The sequence below is a fragment of the Nerophis lumbriciformis genome, linkage group LG08, assembly GCF_033978685.3.
Source record: "Nerophis lumbriciformis linkage group LG08, RoL_Nlum_v2.1, whole genome shotgun sequence".
NCBI lineage: Eukaryota > Metazoa > Chordata > Actinopteri > Syngnathiformes > Syngnathidae > Nerophis > Nerophis lumbriciformis.
The window spans coordinates 28,728,052-28,747,500 of NC_084555.2; the positions used below are offsets into that span (position 1 = coordinate 28,728,052).

Sequence of the window (19,449 nt, forward strand, 5' to 3'; positions counted from 1 at the left end):
CTGTAGTTACACCAAGTCGCCGCTTGGGGGCGGGAGTATCTGCAGTTTCCTTCTGACCCTGTGCGCCATATTGGATGTCTCCTCCATCTCACCAGACGTCGAGCATGCACGTCTCTAACCTGTTATTGAAATAAGTCATCTCAGAGCCGGAACACAGCACCATGGAGGCCGTGAAAGCTTTCAACAACGAGGTCAGTTGGAAAATCCTCGCAAATAACAACAAAATGACGAGTAGCCGATATCTTCCATTTGTGAGCCGACGTGAAAGCTAGTTAGCCGAAGCTAACAAAGTAATGTCACACACAAGGCCGCGTAACTACACTGATGTAACGATATTTGTGGTAATACGAGGACGCACTAAGAGTGTCTGAAAATGAATGTGATAGCTACGCAGTAATTACTTTGTATTAGAACAAGGACTTTATACCGCCTGTTGTTAGCGTTATTAAGCTACAAGTTAGCTAACCCGCCTCAGTGGCGAGATAACAGGGAGCTACCCAGCTAGCTGAAGCATCACTTACATCTATACAGATTACTGCACTGGCACATTGTGACAGAAATAACATGGTGAGATCTAAGCAAATATCAACACAAATGAACAATGATCAGCCATTAGTCGCTCGGTCAAATCGAAGGTAGCGGTCACCCAGCACACCCCATAAATATTAACTCTTCATACGTGATGTGATGTCCCAACCAGCCAAAGTTTGACTTTTAATTTATATTTAGCAAATATAACACATACAATTATTTAAAGCCATTGTAAACCAACGTGTCTCTTATTAATAAGTGTTCCTAAAGTTTGAAGGAATACATATTATGACATGTTGTCATATTAGACATTATAATTTGATGACCAGTGACCCACTCTCCTATTTTGGTTTTGCAGCTGTACTCGTTGAATGAGTACAAGCCGCCCATCTCCAAGGCCAAGATGACCCAAATCACCAAGTCCGGCATCAAGGCTATAAAAGTGAGTATGCACAATTGAGGCATTAAGTGCGGTATTTGGAATAAAGTTTGCAATGGAGCAGCATCTAATTCTTTTAGCTATATCCTGGATTGAGTCATCATTTGTATTAATTTGGAGCATCCTTCAAAACTATTAATAACCACAATAGTTGCTAAAAAGTAAAGCAAATTATGCAAATATAGTTGTTTTTATTTGATATGAAAACAGGTGTACATACATTTGATTTTCAATAGTAGTGGTGGTAATCGTATTCTAATAGTTTGCCAATGATAACTCAGTATTTCAGGGGGGAAATCCACATACATGACAATGCCTATGTAAAATGATGAAGTTTACACACAAAAAAACAAAGTAAATAAAGAGGTGAAATAACTGAATACAAAATACACTTTTCTACCTACACCATATAAATCTATTGAAATAAAAAGTTGATTTGTTGATCAATTTTCACAGCCAATGTGTATGTTTGGCAGTGCTATTCAACTGGCAGCCCGGCAATGACACGATACAGGCCCCCCCCCGAGTTCAGTTCAAAACTTGGGAGACAAACATCTTTGCAGAAAATTCCTAAAAAAAAACATTAGCGTGCTCCTGTTGAAAATAGGAACTTGGGCCACTTTAAACACATTGGCAGATTTTTGCATTGAAATTTTAACCTTCCTAGCAAACAGAACACTGGGGTCCAAACTTGTGATTTACGTAACTGAGGCGGTCCTCAAGGCACCCCTTAAGTCCTCTTCTTTTTGGCAGTTACAAATGTTTTCCGTAATGTGATTTTCGTAACTAAGGTGTTGTACTAACTAGTCAGAAGTCATTTGTTTAACTTCTTTAGTTATGCTTGCGGTGATCCTCAAGATTCCATCTTTGGTCCTCTCTTTTTCATCCTGTGGGCTATTCAACTGGTGGCCTGCGAGTTCACTTGAAAAAAACTTATGAGACTAATATTTTTGCAGCAGATTTTTAAGGTATCTGCGGGGTCTTAAAAAGTCTTAGATCCAACTATTTTAATTTAAGGTCTTAAAATTCTCTTAGAATCATATAGAAGGTCTTAAATATACTTTTAAAAGGTCTTACAAATCTTTTAATATTACTTTATTTAAACCATGCATAAACTAAAGTCTTGCTTTCAAATGTTTCGATTTTTGTGGACAGTATAACACAACTACAAAACGGAAACAAAGTCCACCTGTACTGCCCGGTCCGAATTTATCGAACACCGCTAGCTCGTTTGCTGTGCGCATGCAGTGGTGTGTTTTAACAGCTTAGCATAGCAGCGGAAACATTTTTACGAAAGCCCACAGCAAATCCGAATTAATTGCATAAAATAGGTAACTTCCGGCTCAACAATTTGTGGCTCCAGAATGATCTATTTAATGCTTGCTTGAAGCCGGTGGATGGAAACATATAAAGTGTTTTGGGCCCGGGTTTGGAGCCATCAAACATTGCGATGAAAGTGAATGAAATGATAATGTAAAAGTCAAAAATCCGGGATAAGTCTGTGTCAAAAGATGCTGAAACGCCACTAACAATTGCACAACTCTACAAGAATCAACTTAACCCCCCAAAGGTGTGTTATGTGGGTAAAGTGGCGCCAATTGCCGAAGGTGATCAATATGAGATGTTTACTTGTGGAATCAGACTGTTACATGCAGTAAGTGGTAGTAGTGTACTTAGACTTAGACTTAGACAAACTTTAATGAACCACAAGGGAAATTGTTCAACACAGTAGTTCAGTTACAATGATGGAAAGTGTAAGGATGGAAAGGACAATGCAGGTATAAATAGACTAATATAGCGATAAATTATCCAACATATATACGAATATATACATAATATGTGTACAGAATAATATATATACAGATATATTATATTATGTCTATAACATATATACAATATATAACAATGTACTCACAGCAGTATAACTATAAAAAACATAATTTTCTTATTATTTGTAATATTTAGTCTAATAATTTCAGATCAGCTTTTCATGTCTAGACGGCCACTGACGTTAAAGCTCTAAAGGTTGTCTGTTTAGTTTTTACATTCAGTTTATGGTTGGGTGAGGAAAACAAGGAACATTTGCGAATGTCATCTTGTCATGCTTGGCCCTGCGATGAGGTGGCGACTTGTCCAGGGTGTACCCCGCCTTCCGCCCGATTGTAGCTGAGATAGGCTCCAGCGCCCCCCGCGACCCCAAAGGGGAATAAGCGGTAGAAAATGGATGGATGGATGGATCTTGTCATGCTTAAATAAAAAATAGTCCTTTAGCAATATGTTTTCAAAAAACAGGAAAAAATGTATTCATACATACATCAATCTATCCGTCCATTTTTCCGCCGCTTATCCGAATCCGGGTCGCGGGCGCAGCAGTCTAAGCGGCGATGCCCAGACTTCCCTGTCCCCGGCCACCTCCCCTAGTTCAACAGGGGGGATACCAAGGCGTTCCCAGGCCAGCTGTGAGAAATAGTCCCTCCAACGTGTCCTAGGTCTGCCCCGAGGCCTCCTCCCAGCTGGACATGCCCGAAACACCTCACCAGGGAGGCGTCCAGGTGGCATCCGTAGTCGATGCCAGAGCCATCTCAGCTTGCTCCTCTTGACGTGAAGGAGACGGCTCTACTCTGAGTCTCTCCCGGATGACCAAGGTCCTCACCCTATCTCTGAGGGTGATCCCAGACATCCTGCGGACGAAACTAATTTCTGCTGCTTGTATTCGCGCCTTGTCCTTTTGGTCATTTCCCCGAAGCTGGTGACCATAGGTGAGGGTAGTAACGTAGACTGACCTGTAAATCGAGAGCTTCACCTTCTGGCTCAGCTCATTCTACACCACAACAGACTGGTGCTGTGATTGCATCACTGCAGACGCTGCACCAATCTGTCTGTCAATCTCGCGTTGCATTCTTCCCTCACTCGTGAACAAGACCCTGAAATACTTGAACTCCTCCACTTGAGGAAAAACTTCACTGCCGACCTGAGGGGTGCAGTCAACCCTTTTCGGACTGAGAACCATGGCCTCAGATTTGGAGTTGCTGATCCTCATCCCAGCAGCTTCACACTAGGTTGCAAACCTCCCCAGTGAACGCTGAAGGTCCCAGCCCGATGAAGCCAAAAGGACCACATCATCTGCAAAAGCAAAGATGCGATCCTCTGGCCACCAAACTGAAAACCATCCACTTCCTGACTGCGCTGAGAAACTCTGTCCATAAATATAATGAACAGCACCGGTGACAAAGGGCAGCCCTGGTTGAGTCCAACGTCCAAAACGTGTGATAATATCACACCTGCGTTTTTTTAATGAAATATTTAAAAAAAAAATGGTATCCAAGCAACATTTGTAGAACGCGCGCCTCAGCCACAGGTACTTGCTGTTACTCTTGTCTAAATGCCGCACTGCATTGCACGACAGGGAGACGATCAGGGGCGCCAAACAAGCTCGCTAGTTAGCATATTTAGCATCATCTAGGTAGCTCACTTGTTGTTGCCTGCGTTAGCTCTGCGAGCTACAACGTTGTCGGCTTTCTTCTTTGCTGCTAATCATATTTGGATGATTACAAGCCGAACACTGTTAGTTCTAAACCAGTTGTAGTTCTAGAGCATTTTTTAGTAGCCAGCGAGAAGGTATATTTTTTATGTGACTGATGTAAACAGAGGTCACAACACTAGAGGTATATTACCCCAGGGGGTGTGGCTATAGGATAGAGTTGCCAAATGCGAAACGTTTTCGGAGTTCTTTGCATGCATGTTATATAATTTTACATTACAAATTTAAATGATAGTAATGTTAGTAAATTAGCTACTAAAACACTTGAAATTCTGTGGTACATTACATGAGACATTTAAGTGTAAAAAAGACATCCAAAAAAGGATGGTAAATGAGAATAAATCTAAAAGTAGAATGGTGTTCAAAAGCACCCAATCGCAGGAAATGTAGTCTTGATTTTCAAAATGTTCTTTTGTGGCTGGCGTGGCAGTACTTGGTGCCAATAGAAATGTTCCTTTATTTTTCGTCAGTTTTCCTCTTTTTTTTCCTCAAAGGGTGCTCATATGCCTGTGTCTAATGGTGATTAGTTTTGTGGTTAATATCAACAAAAGAAGAACTTTGCTGCTAAATCTTAATTGTTTTTATGTCATGTTTCGTACAATTGGGCACTTAGGTCTTCACCTCTGTATTATCCTGTTCGGCATAGATATAGACTACGCTGTCCCTTAAATTGAACACCATTACTGTAGATCCTCTTGTAAGGTCAGACAATAGTGAGCTCATAAAAATAAAAGCTGGAAGCAACTCTGTTGGCTCTCTTTTTTAGCCAATGATGAGAATGTCACATGATGGGGAAAGTTAATACGCTCTTCATCATGATTTGTCTTGTTGTAGAACCTGAGTGATTCCAGGACATACAGTACATTTCAATTCCCAGCTTCACCTCGTTCAAACAGTAATTTTAGCTTGCAGTGACGGTCCGAAGTAAATTATAACTCCTCCCACATTGCGCTCCGTTTATTGCTAAAAGTAACAAATCTATCAACATTAACACAAGTGACACGCAAGTGACGGACCAACAGACAGCCTTTTTATGTAGCGATGTGAAGTTGTATTAAACCAATGTGAATTTAGAGCACTTAACACTCGCTGTGGACGAGAACGATAAAACATTTAGGTGTGAAGGATGAAGTTGGCACAGTTGGTAATGCCATGAAAGAGGAATGATTATTAGCGATTGTGCTCTATTATGTAAAACCAACTCCTCTTACCTGTTGGTACCTGTTTTTGTGTATTTCGGCTCCCTATAAGTTGCGAAAATGTGAAATCAGACCATGCATGGCGGAGATGTTTGTAAAAAGATCTGGCTTGCTTCCAAGCTCAAAATGGGCCGTTTGGAACTTGAGACTATAGTGAAATATTTTGCCCTAGTTATGTCAGCAGATACCTCCATATGTGGTAGTTTTACCTGTAGAGCGTTGCGCTAGTCTGTCATTTTTATCCATCTGTAGTCCTAAGTTGTAGTCAGTAAGTTCCTTACTTTTCTCTATCCTGTTGTTGTGAGGCAAACTTGCTCTTACATGCACATGCATGCTAATATCCTCCACTGTTGCAATTTTTAATATAAAAAGTATCGTATAGTTCTACTGGGGATGTCGCAGTATGAAAATTTCTTATCACAGTTATTGTGACAAAAAGGATCACGGTTATCATTATTATCGCGGTATTTTTAAATACGCTAAAAAATTTCAAAAACTACATATACTGAAATCTTTTAACCAGGTATTATTTTAAAAAAAACACAACACATTCAAAATGTATGTATTTACATATGCATATAGATAAAATAGTGTTCATGTATGAGATCTGGTCTTACATATAGGGCTGTATTATTAGTGCCAAAATAATACTTAAGATTATTTTATATCAATTGAAATAGTGATTATTAATCACATTTATTCATTATGTTAGGTAAAACAGTGTTGGGGTGTGAACACAACGCTATCATGTAATTTGTAATGTCTAATAATTAAGGCTATAAATGAAAATTTTCCAAATATTTAAAGACACATATTTGTGTTTTTGTTCATTAATAGTATCAACGTCTCAACTTTTTCTCATTACATGATGCCTTTATCTCTATTTTTACATTTCTATAGAGAGAGGTATTCTTTTAGTTGTGTACATTTACATGTACTAATGTATGTACATGTACATGCTGTATTGGGACAGCTCCATTAAGGGTTTGAGAAAAAATTAGTCGTATAGGAATTAACTATACACAATAAAACATAAACAAAAAGCTATGTCACAGGAATGTTTTTTAAAGTAATAACTTAGTGAAAAAAAACAAAAAACACATGTAATGTAAAAAAAAAACATGTTTACTTTTTGAAAACAATATAAAATACAAAATAGTTTGGCTAATGAAGATAAAGTCTAATAAACAAGCTTCCTTCTCCACCAACACCATGTTGTATAGTGCTAGGGTTGTCAATCGTACCTTGAAAAACAGAATGTATGTTTTGATTAGTATTGATGTTATTGGAACACTGGCAAGCTTTGCAGTTAAATAAAGGACAAATGACTATATCAGTAAACAAAGCAAATACTTTTTTTAAACAAGTTGTGGCAAAGTTCCCGGCACATGGCCTGCTGCATGGTAACACTGTCCCAGCAGCTGATGGAAGGACTCAATGTTGCACTTTCAAAATGAAACTGCAACATCTAATATTTTTCTCCTCTAAGGTATAATTTTAGTGTGGGACAAGTGCGTCTGTCTCTAATATTTTCCACACCTGTCGTCATCTAATAAACGCAGTGCGCTCTTAAATGCACGCCGAGACTCCACGGAAGTAGAAGCGAGTGAAATTAAGTGAAACGAAGCAATCGGCTCCGTTTATTTGGAGGGACCATCTCCAGGGCAAAGTTCTCAAGCAAAGTCCGCATAGTGTTCGCCATTTTTCCTAGGAGCCTAACGACGCTAGTGTGCATGCACTAGTGCTGTGGCGCTTCTGTTTTCAAGAAGTAAGCAGTGTTGCCTAAATGCATTAATAAATGACATTTTTGGGTTATTACAAATTCAAACGATATTACTAACCGTCAGGAATTTTATAGCGATTTATCATTATACCGTTTACCGTTACATCCCTACATTCTACCTTATATCTGTCAGTAGACTCCATATGAAAGCGTTAAAATGTACATGTCTGATGAGGTGGAGACACAGTCGAAGGGAGCTTGGCCTCTACGAGGACTTTGGCACCTAAGTAAGACTGCCCACAAAACAGCGCATTCTGAAAAGACAGCAGGCTTTCCCCCAGATTGCCAAGATTACTGTCGTGATGGGGGCATGATCATTGTGACATCATTGTGTGATTTGCATAATCTGATGTGGTGCATAATTTTCTTTAAAAAGGGTAAAAATGTATGTGTAAATGTTTTTTTTTTTAAACCTGTTAGTAATTAGTAATAACATATATATTTTTATATTATATCATTTTGCTTTATTTTTCAATTGTTACTGTTTACAATATAATTTGTTCAGAGTTTTTCATGTGTCTAGAAACTTTGAGTGAATTTTTCGTTAGGAAAAACGACTCGCAACACATTTCAATGAGTCCATACAAAGCTAAGTGCCGGAGATTCAAGAATTACACGGCTGACTTACCCGTGTAAAAATTTGTTCGAGGGGGGGGCCTTAAACGCTGGTTTAGTGTGGCTGAAATGGGGCTTAGACTAAATAATTATTAGTTTAAGGGGTTAAACGACTTAGTGTAGACATGGCCTTAGAGTATACATATTTGGGGTTTTGGCACCATCCGCTAGACTAGATCTGACCAATCTAAGTCTATGAGCACGAACTGATGAAGCCTACTCGGATGAGAGGCAAAACGTCTCAAACCAAGCAGTTTAGTTGCGATCGATTGAATGCCCTGAGATGACAATGATCTAGATGAATGAGAAGGTTGATAGGAGAGTCAGACCCATCTGAATCCAATTGTTGAATATTTGAATCCGATTGTTGAATATTTGACTATTTGAACACAGCCTGAGTTATTGCCTTATTTTAGTTATTGGTACTACAATGGCTCTTGCGGTGATATTCCATAGCAGATTGCAGTAACGAATGACCATTGAGGATGCCATGAATACACAGTCTCTTCTTCACCCCAAGATCCTGCAGATTACATGCTAAGTGTCTTTCTCTCTTATAAATTGAATGGGATCAGTCGCTGCAGGCTGCCCGATGATCAATGTTGGATTATTCGTTCTCTAGACTCTTATTAATCTACCTGTTTAATTCCTGCTGCTTACTTTCTGCTGTAACGCGGTTGTATCTACACTTATTAAACTTTAGTAAGCACTTATTTATTGGCTGGGTTTCCCCTTATTGTATTTGATTGTGGCGGTGCGCCACTGCAACATATTAGCACCTTAAAAATGAGTTGTTTTTGCTTGAAAACAAAATTAAGTAATTGAATGAATTGTAGCTTGCAGAAGTAAACACAAAGTCAGATGCTCTTTTTAGCTTTTGTTGCCAATCTTATGCTGACAACGGGCACAATTATTTTCTTGTTCGAATTGTTGTTGTTTTTTTACATCCTTTTTAAACAAACCAATAAATACAAATGACAGAGATAATTAAAACAAGTTTTGCTTTAATGTTAACAAAAACTAGTTACTTGAAATAACAATATATACACTGCATTATACACTTAGCAAAATTCTAATTTGTATAATGCTTGTTTTAGACCAGATATAAATTTTACTTTTTATGCAATAATTTTCAATTAAATAATTTAGGAGCTTCCTCTGGGAAGAAATACTTCTGTTTGAATAAAATACAATACAAAAATTTAACATTGCACATTGTGTGCAAATAAATAAACTCCATAAATATACCATTAATCATTGAATAGTAATACAAATCAATCATATCAAAGTGCAAATTTAAAACTTCAGTCTTGAATAAAATAGTTCTGTAAATAAAAATGTAGCATTGTACATTGTATGCAAATAAATAAACAAGTAAAACATTGAGATTACTACAAACCCAGTTTTCGTATGAGTTGGGAAATTGTGTTTGATGTAAATATAAACGGAATACAATGATTTGCAAATCATTGTCAACCCATATTCAGTTGAATATGCTACAAAGACAACATATTTGATGTTCAAACTGATAAACTTTTTTTTTTTGCAAATAATCATTTACTTTAGGATTTGATGCCAGCAACACGTGACAACGAAGTTGGGAAAGGTGGCAATAAATATTGATAGAGTTGAGGAAGGCTCATCAAACACTTATTTGGAACATCCCACAGGTGAACAGGCAAATTGGGAACAGGTGGGTGCCATGAATGGGTATAAAAGTAAATTCCATGAAATGCTCAGTCATTCACAAACAAGGATGGGGCGAGGGTCACCACTTTGTCAACAAATGCATGAGCAAATTGTTGAACAGTTTAAGAAAAACCTTTCTCAACCAGCTATTGCAAGGAATTAAGGGATTTCGCCATCTACGGTCCGTAATATCATCAAAGGGTTCAGAGAATCTGGAGAAATCACTGCACGTAAGCAGCTAAGCCCGTGACCTTCGATCCCTCAGGCTGTACTGCATCAACAAGCGACATCAGTGTGTAAAGGATATGACCAAATGGGCTCAGGAACACTTCAGAAACCCACTGTCAGTAACTACAGTTGGTCGCTACATCTGTAAGTGCAAGTTAAAACTCCCCTATGCAAGGCAAAAACCGTTTATCAACAACACCCAGAAATGCCGTCGGCTTCGCTGGGCCTGAGCTCATCTAAGATGGACTGATACAAAGTGGAAAAGTGTTCTGTGGTCTGACGAGTCCACATTTCAAATTGTTTTTGGAAACTGTGGACGTTGTGTCCTCCGGCCCAAAGAGGAAAAGAACCATCCGGATTGTTATAGGCGCAAAGTTGAAAAGCCAGCATATGTGATGGTGTATTAGTGCCCAAGACATGGATAACTTACACATATGTGAAGGCGCCATTAATGCTGAAAGGTACATACAGGTTTTGGAGCAACATATGTTGCCATCCAAGCAACGCTACCATGGACGCCCCTGCTTATTTCAGACAATGCCAAGCCACGTGTTACATCAACGTTGCTTCATAGTAAAAGAGTGCGTGTACTAGACTGGCCTGCCTGTAGTCCAGACCTGTCTCCCATTGAAAATGTGTGGCACATTATGAAGCCTAAAATACCACAACGGAGACCCCAGGACTGTTGAACAACTTAAACTGTACATCAAGCAAGAATGGGAAAGAATTCCACCTGAGAAGCTTAAAAATGTGTCTCCTCAGTTCCCAAACGTTTACTGAGTGTTGTTAAAAGGAAAGGCCATGTAACGCAGTGGTGAACATGCCCTTTCCCAACTACTTTGGCATGTGTTGCAGCCATGAAATTCTAAGTTAATTATTATTTGCAAAAAAAAAAAGTTTGAGTTTGAACATCAAATATCTTGTCTTTGTAGTGCATTCAATTGAATATGGGTTGAAAATGATTTGTAAATCATTGTATTCCGTTTATATTTACATCTAACACAATTTCCCAACTCATATGGAAAAGGGGTTTGTATATAGTTTTGGTAAGTGGATAAAGGCAGGCTTTTCCATGGAGTATGCTGGGCTCCTTGTTAGTGTGTACTGCTTTTAACGGCAATGTACACTACTGTGCGCATGTACTATATCACTATATTAATGGTTACATGCGTTATGATTCCATGAGAGTTTTGTAGCAGCACACACGTGTACGAGTTGTCCGGTTTGGATGTGCAGAGTGACTGCTTCAGTGATCGCTCTGTGCATTGTGCTCCTTTCTCATCATGAATGGTACTTTGTGATTCCACCACAGTAAGCTGCTTCTTAGGTCGAGTTTGTTGTTGTTGCGATCTTGTTTTCCTCGTAAAGAATTGCATTTCCCCCACTCGACTCAATGCTGTTTCAGATGCTGGAATAAGTTTGTTGTCTGCCTTTTTTAAAGAAACTTTGCAGCATGCAGTCGTTTGTCCCATGCTTGTTGCCGCACATCTAAAGCACTGACAACACTTTTATTTTTGCTATGTACAAACGTCTCGCTCACCTGATCATTAGCATTCACCTTGTTTTGGTAGGCTTGAGGATCTCAGCTAAGGAAGTAAGGGGGCAGACGAGGGCTATGAAAGCTCATGGGGGCAAAAAGAATGCCGGCCCAAGAGGAGAAAAACATAGATTTTTTTAAATAGTCTGCAACAAAAAAATAAAATGTATCGATAAAATCGATATTTCGCCCAGGCCTACCTTCAGTGATGATATTTGATATTAATACTAGAAAAATGCTGTTTATTTGCTGTAATGAAGGTGATTATTATTAGCTTAGGGGAGTGGCTCTACATTACAGATCACTTTTCTGTTGCATCAGGGCAATAGGTTTGTGTATGTATATTAGCAGTGTTTCTCAATGTCCGTGCGTCAGGGCACTGCTTGTGGCTGCACATATTTCATCAAAGGTCTTGCCTTCCACATGCATTAAGGACGAGGCTGATAAACGGGTAAACATGTACTTAAAAGTACCAGTACATTGGAAAAACATGTTCACTTTACATGCTTATTTGTGTTTAATTGTATCCATTTAACCATATCCAATTGTATTTATAATCCGCAAAATATGTACAAATATTTTTGGTAATTTCCGTAGATTCTACATCAGTGTAGTAACGCTTCTGCGCTCTGACCATGTTATCTCTATAAATAAAGTTGATTTGATTTGATTTATCAGATCAGTCATACTGTAAATATGCAACAATTGGAAAGAGATGTGCTGTTTATCATTCACAATCCTTTTGTAAGACGAGAACACATATGCTTGGCTTTTTTTATGCATTCAAAATTGTAAATAAATAGCTATTAATTGAGTCAACAGAGCGACGGTCCTCTACAGTGCCCAATAACCCTCTAAAACAGACCTGGGCAAACTAAGGCCCGGGGGCCACATGCGGCCCGTTGAGCTTTTCAATCTGGCCCGCCGGACATTCCCAAATCATTTTTTTAGATCTTTAAGATGAAAAGTGTAGCTGCCATTATGATGTGCAGTGATGTTTTCAAATGACCGTAAGTCTTGAACTATACAAAGTATTTCAATGGTTGGAATCTGCGCTTTTACTATGGTAATCTAATTAGTTACGATGGTCATTTAATTAATTACTATGGTAATCTAATTAGTTAATATGGTAATGTAAGCCACGAGGCACCAAGCAGTGTGGGTGGGGAGCGTTTCCACAGAGTGTTTCTAGAGCCTGAAATGTGGGTGTCAGGGACAGACGTGGAAGGAGATTTTTACAACAAAGTTCTGCAATAAAAGTGATATCAGATTGTAGGTGGGTTTTTTTACTCTTCACGTTCATATTTCGCCATGTTTGTTGCATTTTCGTTGTGTTTCGCTTAATTGTAAATAATGTAGATCGAAAAGGGGTGTGAGAAGTAAAAAAGGATTGACGTTCATATGTTGTCAATATTCAGTGTTTTATGCTTCATAGTTAATATTGTAAATCCCACATTAATGTCATGTACTTTCTGGGTGTCTCATTCAGTAGAAAATGTAAAATTCCATCCCGTTTTTGAAGGCAGTCTGTCATAACGTTTTTAGCATTCAATCAGACATTATTGTGAGGTTTTGTATTAGTGTTAGGACCCAAACACACATACTGTACAGCACATTTTCACAGCTTGTGTGTGTGTGTGTGTGTGTGTGTGTGTGTGTGTGTGTGTGTGTGTGTGTGTGTGTGTGTGTGTGTGTGTGTGTGTGTGTGTGTGTGTGTGTGTGCGTGTGCGTGTGCACATATTTATTTATATATATGTATATATATATATATATATGCATAGATAGATAGATATACCGGCCCCCAGACACGTTTTTTTCTCTAAATGTGGCCCCCGAGTCAAAATAAATGCCCAGGCCTGCTCTAAAACATCCAGAAATTGGCAACAATACTACATTTACATGTCGTGACCTGAAAATTAACCAAAATGAGTGATATTGTTGTTATAAGCGCCAACACAGACAGCCTATTTTAGCGGCGCATTGACAGCAGTGAGCTAATGCTATCTTACGCTGTTATTGTTGACACATTAAGCCAGCGGTTGCCTCTGCTTTGTCTCAAACTTGCTAAAAGTAAATTTTAGACTATAATTCATGCATCTTTTACCTGATAGTAGACAAATGTAGCCATGGACCGAGAGGCTGGTCGACTTTGACATCCCCTGAGATGGCAAAAAAGACACCAAATGACGCTAGTGGCGTCAACTTTTTTTTAACATTTTGTGTCGATTTGAATCTTCATCTTAACGGAATTAGGTGAGCGTCTCGTCAGTCAGCATCCCAGCGAGAGGGCAGATAATACAGTGAGTCTTTGTTATATCATGGTTAGTTTTTATGTTTAGCACATAGCAATGCTGCTGATGCTTTAGTGTCACAATAAAGTGGCATCCGTGTAGCACTCGGCTTCCAAAACGTATTGCTCATCCTCTTTGTGTTCGGGTTAAAAAATATAAGGTTCTGGATCATAATTCTTCCCAAAGTACCGTATTTTCCGCACTATAAGGCGCACCGGATTATTAGCCGCACCTTCTATGAATTACATATTTCATAATTTTGTCCACCAATAAGCCGCCCCGGACTATAAGCCGCGCCTACGCTGCGCTAAAGTGAATGTCAAAAAAACGCTGCGCTAAAGTGAATGTCAAAAAAACAGTCAGATAGTTCAGTCAAACTTTAATAATATATTGAAAACCAGCGTTCTAACAACTCTGTCCCAAAATGTACGCAAATGTGCAATCACAAACATAGTAAAATTCAAAATGGTGTAGAGCAATAAATAGCAACATAATGTTGCTCGAACGTTAATGTCACAACACACAAAATAAACATAGCGCTCACCTTCTGAAGTTATTCTTCATTCGTAAATCCTTCGAATTCTTCGTCTTCGGTGTCCGAATTGAAAAGTTGCGCAAGCGTGGGATCCAAAAATGACCGGCTCCGCCTCGTCGAAGTCATCGGATTCAGTGTCGCTGTTGTTGTGCAGCAGTTCTGTGAATCCTGCCTTCCGGAAAGCTCGGACCACAGTTGTGACCGAAACTATCTGCCCAGGCATTTACGATCCACTGGCAGATGTTGGCGTATGTCGACCGGCGCTATCTGCCCGTCTTAGTGAAGGTGTGTTCGCCTTCGGAGCTGTGTGAAAAAAGCCACCCGGCCTCTTCGCGTAAACTTCCCTTAACCACTCGCTCATCTTTTCTTCATCCATCCATCCCTTCGAGTTAGCTTTTATGATGACGCCGGCTGGAAAGGTCTCTTTTGGCAAGGTCTTCCTTTTGAATATCACCCTGGGTGGAAGTTAGCATGGCAAGCTAGAACCACAGTGAAGGATGACTTCTCATTCCCTGTGGTGCGAATATTCACCGTACGTGCTCCCGTTCCACAGTGCGGTTCACAGGAATATCAGCTGTGAAATACGGTAGTAATCCGTGTGCGGATGGAGAGATTGCGTCTTTTTATGAACCGGATCGCTAAGTAGGAGCCATTTTGTGGTCTTTACAGATGTAAACAGGAAATGAAACGTACGGTGATATCCGCGCGTTTTTTCTTCTTCTTCCGGGGGCGGGTGAAGCGCTTCCTGTTCTATGGGGGCGGGTGAAGCGCTTCCTGTTCTATGGGGGCGGGTGCTTTCCTTGGCGGTTGCTTGCGTAGAAGAAGAAGCGCTTCCTGTTCTACCGGGAAAAAAGATGGCGGCTGTTTACCGAAGTTGCGAGACCGAAACTTTATGAAAATGAATCGTAATAAAGCGCACCGGGTTATAAGGCGCACTGTCAGCTTTTGAGAAAAATTGTGGTTTTTAGGTGCGCCTTATAGTGCGGAAAATACGGTAATTGTTGTTGGTTCTCACAAAGTTTGTTTGATTAGCATTGTTGTAGATGGGGAAGGTATGTGTGGTTCCTAACGCTACGTCATGCGATCACATGACTGGCTTCCTCATTAACTCTCAAAATAGCTCGGGAATCTCTGAGAGATTGGTACTATTTTGATCATACCTATTTATTCGTAAACTTTGGAAGTCTTTTGGTGTCATAAATCTGATATCTATGGTAATTGCTTCAATATAGAGGCAACTTGTTTTTCCACGCCACTGGTACTTTAAGTAAACAACTTGGCTATCTTGACAAATAGTGTCCAAAAAAAAAGGCTGGGCTGTTTTTGATGGAAAGTGATGTCTTAAATTCAGTACGTTTCCTTAAGCTTCTTCTAATTGAGAAATAGTGTTGTGTTCTTCTGTTGTTGACTTTTTTTTCATACGGTGTTGCTTCAGCATTTTGTTGGTGTGGCACCGGCCGGAGATGTTGACATGCGGAGTTTCAAGCACTCTTCATTATCTAGCGGGTGACTTTTCAAATGGTGCTACACATTAGCAGTGCTGCTACTTTTTGTAGCAACGCTTTTGCCGCATACTTGTAAAACATCTTCCCGCTTGAAGCCAAACCACCGCCAGACGATGGACTCCCTGCTGTTTTTCTTGGGAATTAATTCTTCCTTCATTTGCTACCACACCGCTAGCATCACAGCTAACTTTACCATGTCGCTACCTATCTGCTCAGCGAGGGCGTATGACGTTGCGACAGTATGTGACGTATGTAAGAAGGTGCGCTTGTTTTACGTCTCTGTGAGAAGCAGATACAAGAAAGAGTGAGAAGAGCCTGAAGTGTAATGCCCGCAGCTAAAAGCAACTGCGTGAGGATGTATACTCGAATATCACGATATAGTAATTTTCTATATCGCACAGAGACAAACCCGCGATATATTGAGTATATTTGATATATCGCCCAGCCCTACTAGCCGGTTTATTTTGTTTATGTGATGACAGAATTTATGTCTACATCGTCACACTTTTACAATGCTCTGCTCTCTGTATGGTGCATGGCTAGGACAAACACACACACATTATTGCCATTATTTTTATGAATCCAAATTAACCATTGATGTAATGATAATAGATAATAATAATATATGTATATCCTTTCAAATGCAATAAACTTGTATTTCTCGTATATTTTAACATTTAATCAGAATATAAACTTTTAAATCTCCAAGTTAAGTAAAACAAACAAATATTAACAATAAAATATAGTTTGTCTGTTAGCAAAATTTTGCGCAAATATTCACAACTAAAAGCAATAAACATGTTAAAGAGGGGGTGGAGGGGCCTCAAATACACACACAACTAAATCAATAAATAAAATGGCTAAGTAAAGTATTGACAAACAAAGTTGCATTTCAGTATTGAACATGTGGGCAGAGGTAGAGTTATATATTACGTGTACTTAACTGACAATCAAGTTAGGACATTTTTAAACAATAGTGCAGAGTAAAAATATAAACACTATATTAACAAGTCATATTCCAAAAAAACTTAAGTTTGGCAGACTGAGGAACACCAAAATTACATTTGCAATGTTTGCAGCATTTTTTTAAATTATTGTTTTATAAAAGTATTAAATGGCAGCATGTCGTTGGCGATTAAATTAACCACACTTTCTATGTCTATGTTTCACGGATTTGTTTGCATTGACCTGGTTTGTGTATCAAATGCGAAGTGAGTGTGAACTGTCGAGTGGTTATGTTTCAAGTTGGTGTGCAGGTTTATTATATTCCCGCACATTCGGAAAACTGGCTCCTCTGTGTTGATAGGCTCATCTTGTTTCAAAGGTTTAAACTGAAATATTGTCACACTGGTGCGGTAGCATTTGGTTTTGTGATCATTTTGCACTTTTTGCACTGTGATGCTAGTGGGCCAGCGGCCCCACGTTGCTGCACAAATAATTAAAGACAGTTAATGAGGACAACATAATTCACCCCCTTCCTTTCATTTCGCTATGGTACAAATGTGCGAGTGCTCTAGAAGCATGCACATGGCAATTTATCAATGTTGGAAAACTTATCGACCTAATTTTTATTTATCGTTGGTTGATTGACTTACCGACTATCGGCACAGGTCTACATATGCCATCACACTGGTGAGCACATTCCCACGAGAGAGCGTGTTGGAAAATATGGCAACCACTTAAAAAGCAGACAAAAATATCCGCCATTTTGTAATTAAAAAATTTGTGTTTGAATGCATAGTAAAATAATTACTCAGTTATATTAACTGCTGTCTGCAAAAAAACAAATGCCATGGTCCCTTCAAGTGTTTGTATATGAGTAATAATAACATTGTACAATTATGAGTAATTTTTAACAAAAGTAGTTGCTTTGTTGATAGTAACTCATTGCACCAAACGTACCAGCCTTATTGTTTGTTCTTGAAGAACTACTGTGCCTTTTGGTATTGCCATGCCTTATGAATAACACTCGTTTCCCCTTCCCTCAGCAGCTCTCCCAGCTCCCCCAAAGCACTGGAGGATGGGGTGGAGAGAGTTACACAGAGATAAGAGAATCCCTAACCAGCTTAGGTAGGAGTATGGGTTGTTTCACAATGAAGATGGAAGAGCTGCCATCATTTTTATTTTTGGCAGCTCTTTTGCCTCAATTGGTCACATACCTTGTATGTCAGGCAGTGGTCAATAGCAAGTGCTTGGAGAGATGTTTATTTGTGGCTGGTGATGCAGTTCTCTAGAGTCAACACAGTTACACATGTTGAAAATGTAAAGCGCACAAACATGGGTTGTGGACGTCTTTATTCTCAGCACACATTTCTCACTTCTCTCGTGTTCGCACTCTTGAACACAAACTACAATTGGGTTGTATTTGTTCCATACTTCACACAAATGTGGGCTTCATAATTCAAGAATAAACTGCAACTGGCATATTTGGATCAGTATTGCTATTTGTATTTACTTTTCTCAGCAATTAGTTGAGGCTTGAAACACATAGTGTGACAGTAATGTTTATATAAAACCATTTGACTTTTTAAATCTTTTTAATAGTAAATTGGGGTTGTCTGTTTTTTCAAGTTTATTTGCATGCCATGAAATGCTAAACTGTTGGACAAAGAAAGAAAAAACCTTTTTTGTCGTCAAATGGCTTTGTCCTTATTATCCATTGATTTTTGTTATGATTTATTTGTTTCAGACATAAGTTGCATTAACATCACGTGGGCATATTGGCGCAATTCAACATATCTGAAAAGGAGGGTTTTTTTTAAAAGCGACGCAAAGTACCGGTAGTTTGATATAATTGTCTAAACGGGATCCACACTTTTTTGGGGATTTTGTCTATCATTCACAATCATTATGAAATACATGACGATAGATGTAGGTTTTTTAATGCATTGTGAATATTTAATAATAGTCCGCTTACAGTGGAGACAATGGGAGCTCCATTATTTCGCCCATAAAATCCAATGAATAACCATTCATTCATGTGTCCCTGATTACATCATCAAGTGGTCCGCAGCTGCTTCCTTGCTCCTTGTAAATTTTATTGTAGATCATAAATAATGCATCTCACCTGGACAGACAAAGTCTGAGTAGGTATTCCGACAAGTTGGTACACTTTGACAGCCATTTAGGACCCGAAAATGGCTAGAACGACGCAAAAATACGCTTGGTCCCCCCGCCCCTTTACCCTGTTTATTCGTAAGGATTATGAGACATTCTTCATCTAAATAGGAATATATGAACATCCTAGCAGTCTGCATTCTATTGACAGTAGACCCTGCACAGTAAGTGATGATTTATTATGTCTGTTGGCTCTCATGAAGTCTGCAGTGAGTAACAATCAGTGATTAAGGGGGGGAAACGAAAAACGTTGTGATGTGTTTTTGAAATGAATGCGTTGCGTATGCTTAAAATGAGCGAAATACGTACATCCACTCATCCATCCATTTTCTACCGCTTATTCCCTTCAGGGTTGTAAGGGGTGCTGGCGCCTATCTCAGCTACAATCGAGCGGAAGGCGGGTTAAATGTAATTATAAATCTACCCATTACATTATATA

At 39.1% G+C, this 19,449-nt stretch overlaps 1 protein-coding gene across 3 annotated transcripts in view; it reads left to right on the forward strand.

Annotated features, from left to right (window-relative positions):
* Window positions 1–69: 69 nt before the first annotated feature.
* The window catches only part of LOC133611634 (SR-related and CTD-associated factor 8-like), a 70,929-nt gene continuing 51,549 nt past the window's right edge, over window positions 70–19,449 (forward strand). The window contains exons 1-3 of one of the 3 annotated variants that reach the window (XM_061968603.2): window positions 129–191; window positions 890–973; window positions 17,882–17,963. Coding sequence is in view for 1 of the 3 variants with exons in the window: in XM_061968602.2 (XP_061824586.2) it covers window positions 162–191; window positions 890–973 (114 nt within the window). In the remaining 2 variants the exon portion in view is untranslated. Of the gene's footprint in view, window positions 192–889; window positions 974–17,881; window positions 17,964–19,449 lie in introns of those variants that run through there. The other 2 variants (XM_061968602.2, XM_061968604.2) reach the window with 2 other exon arrangements.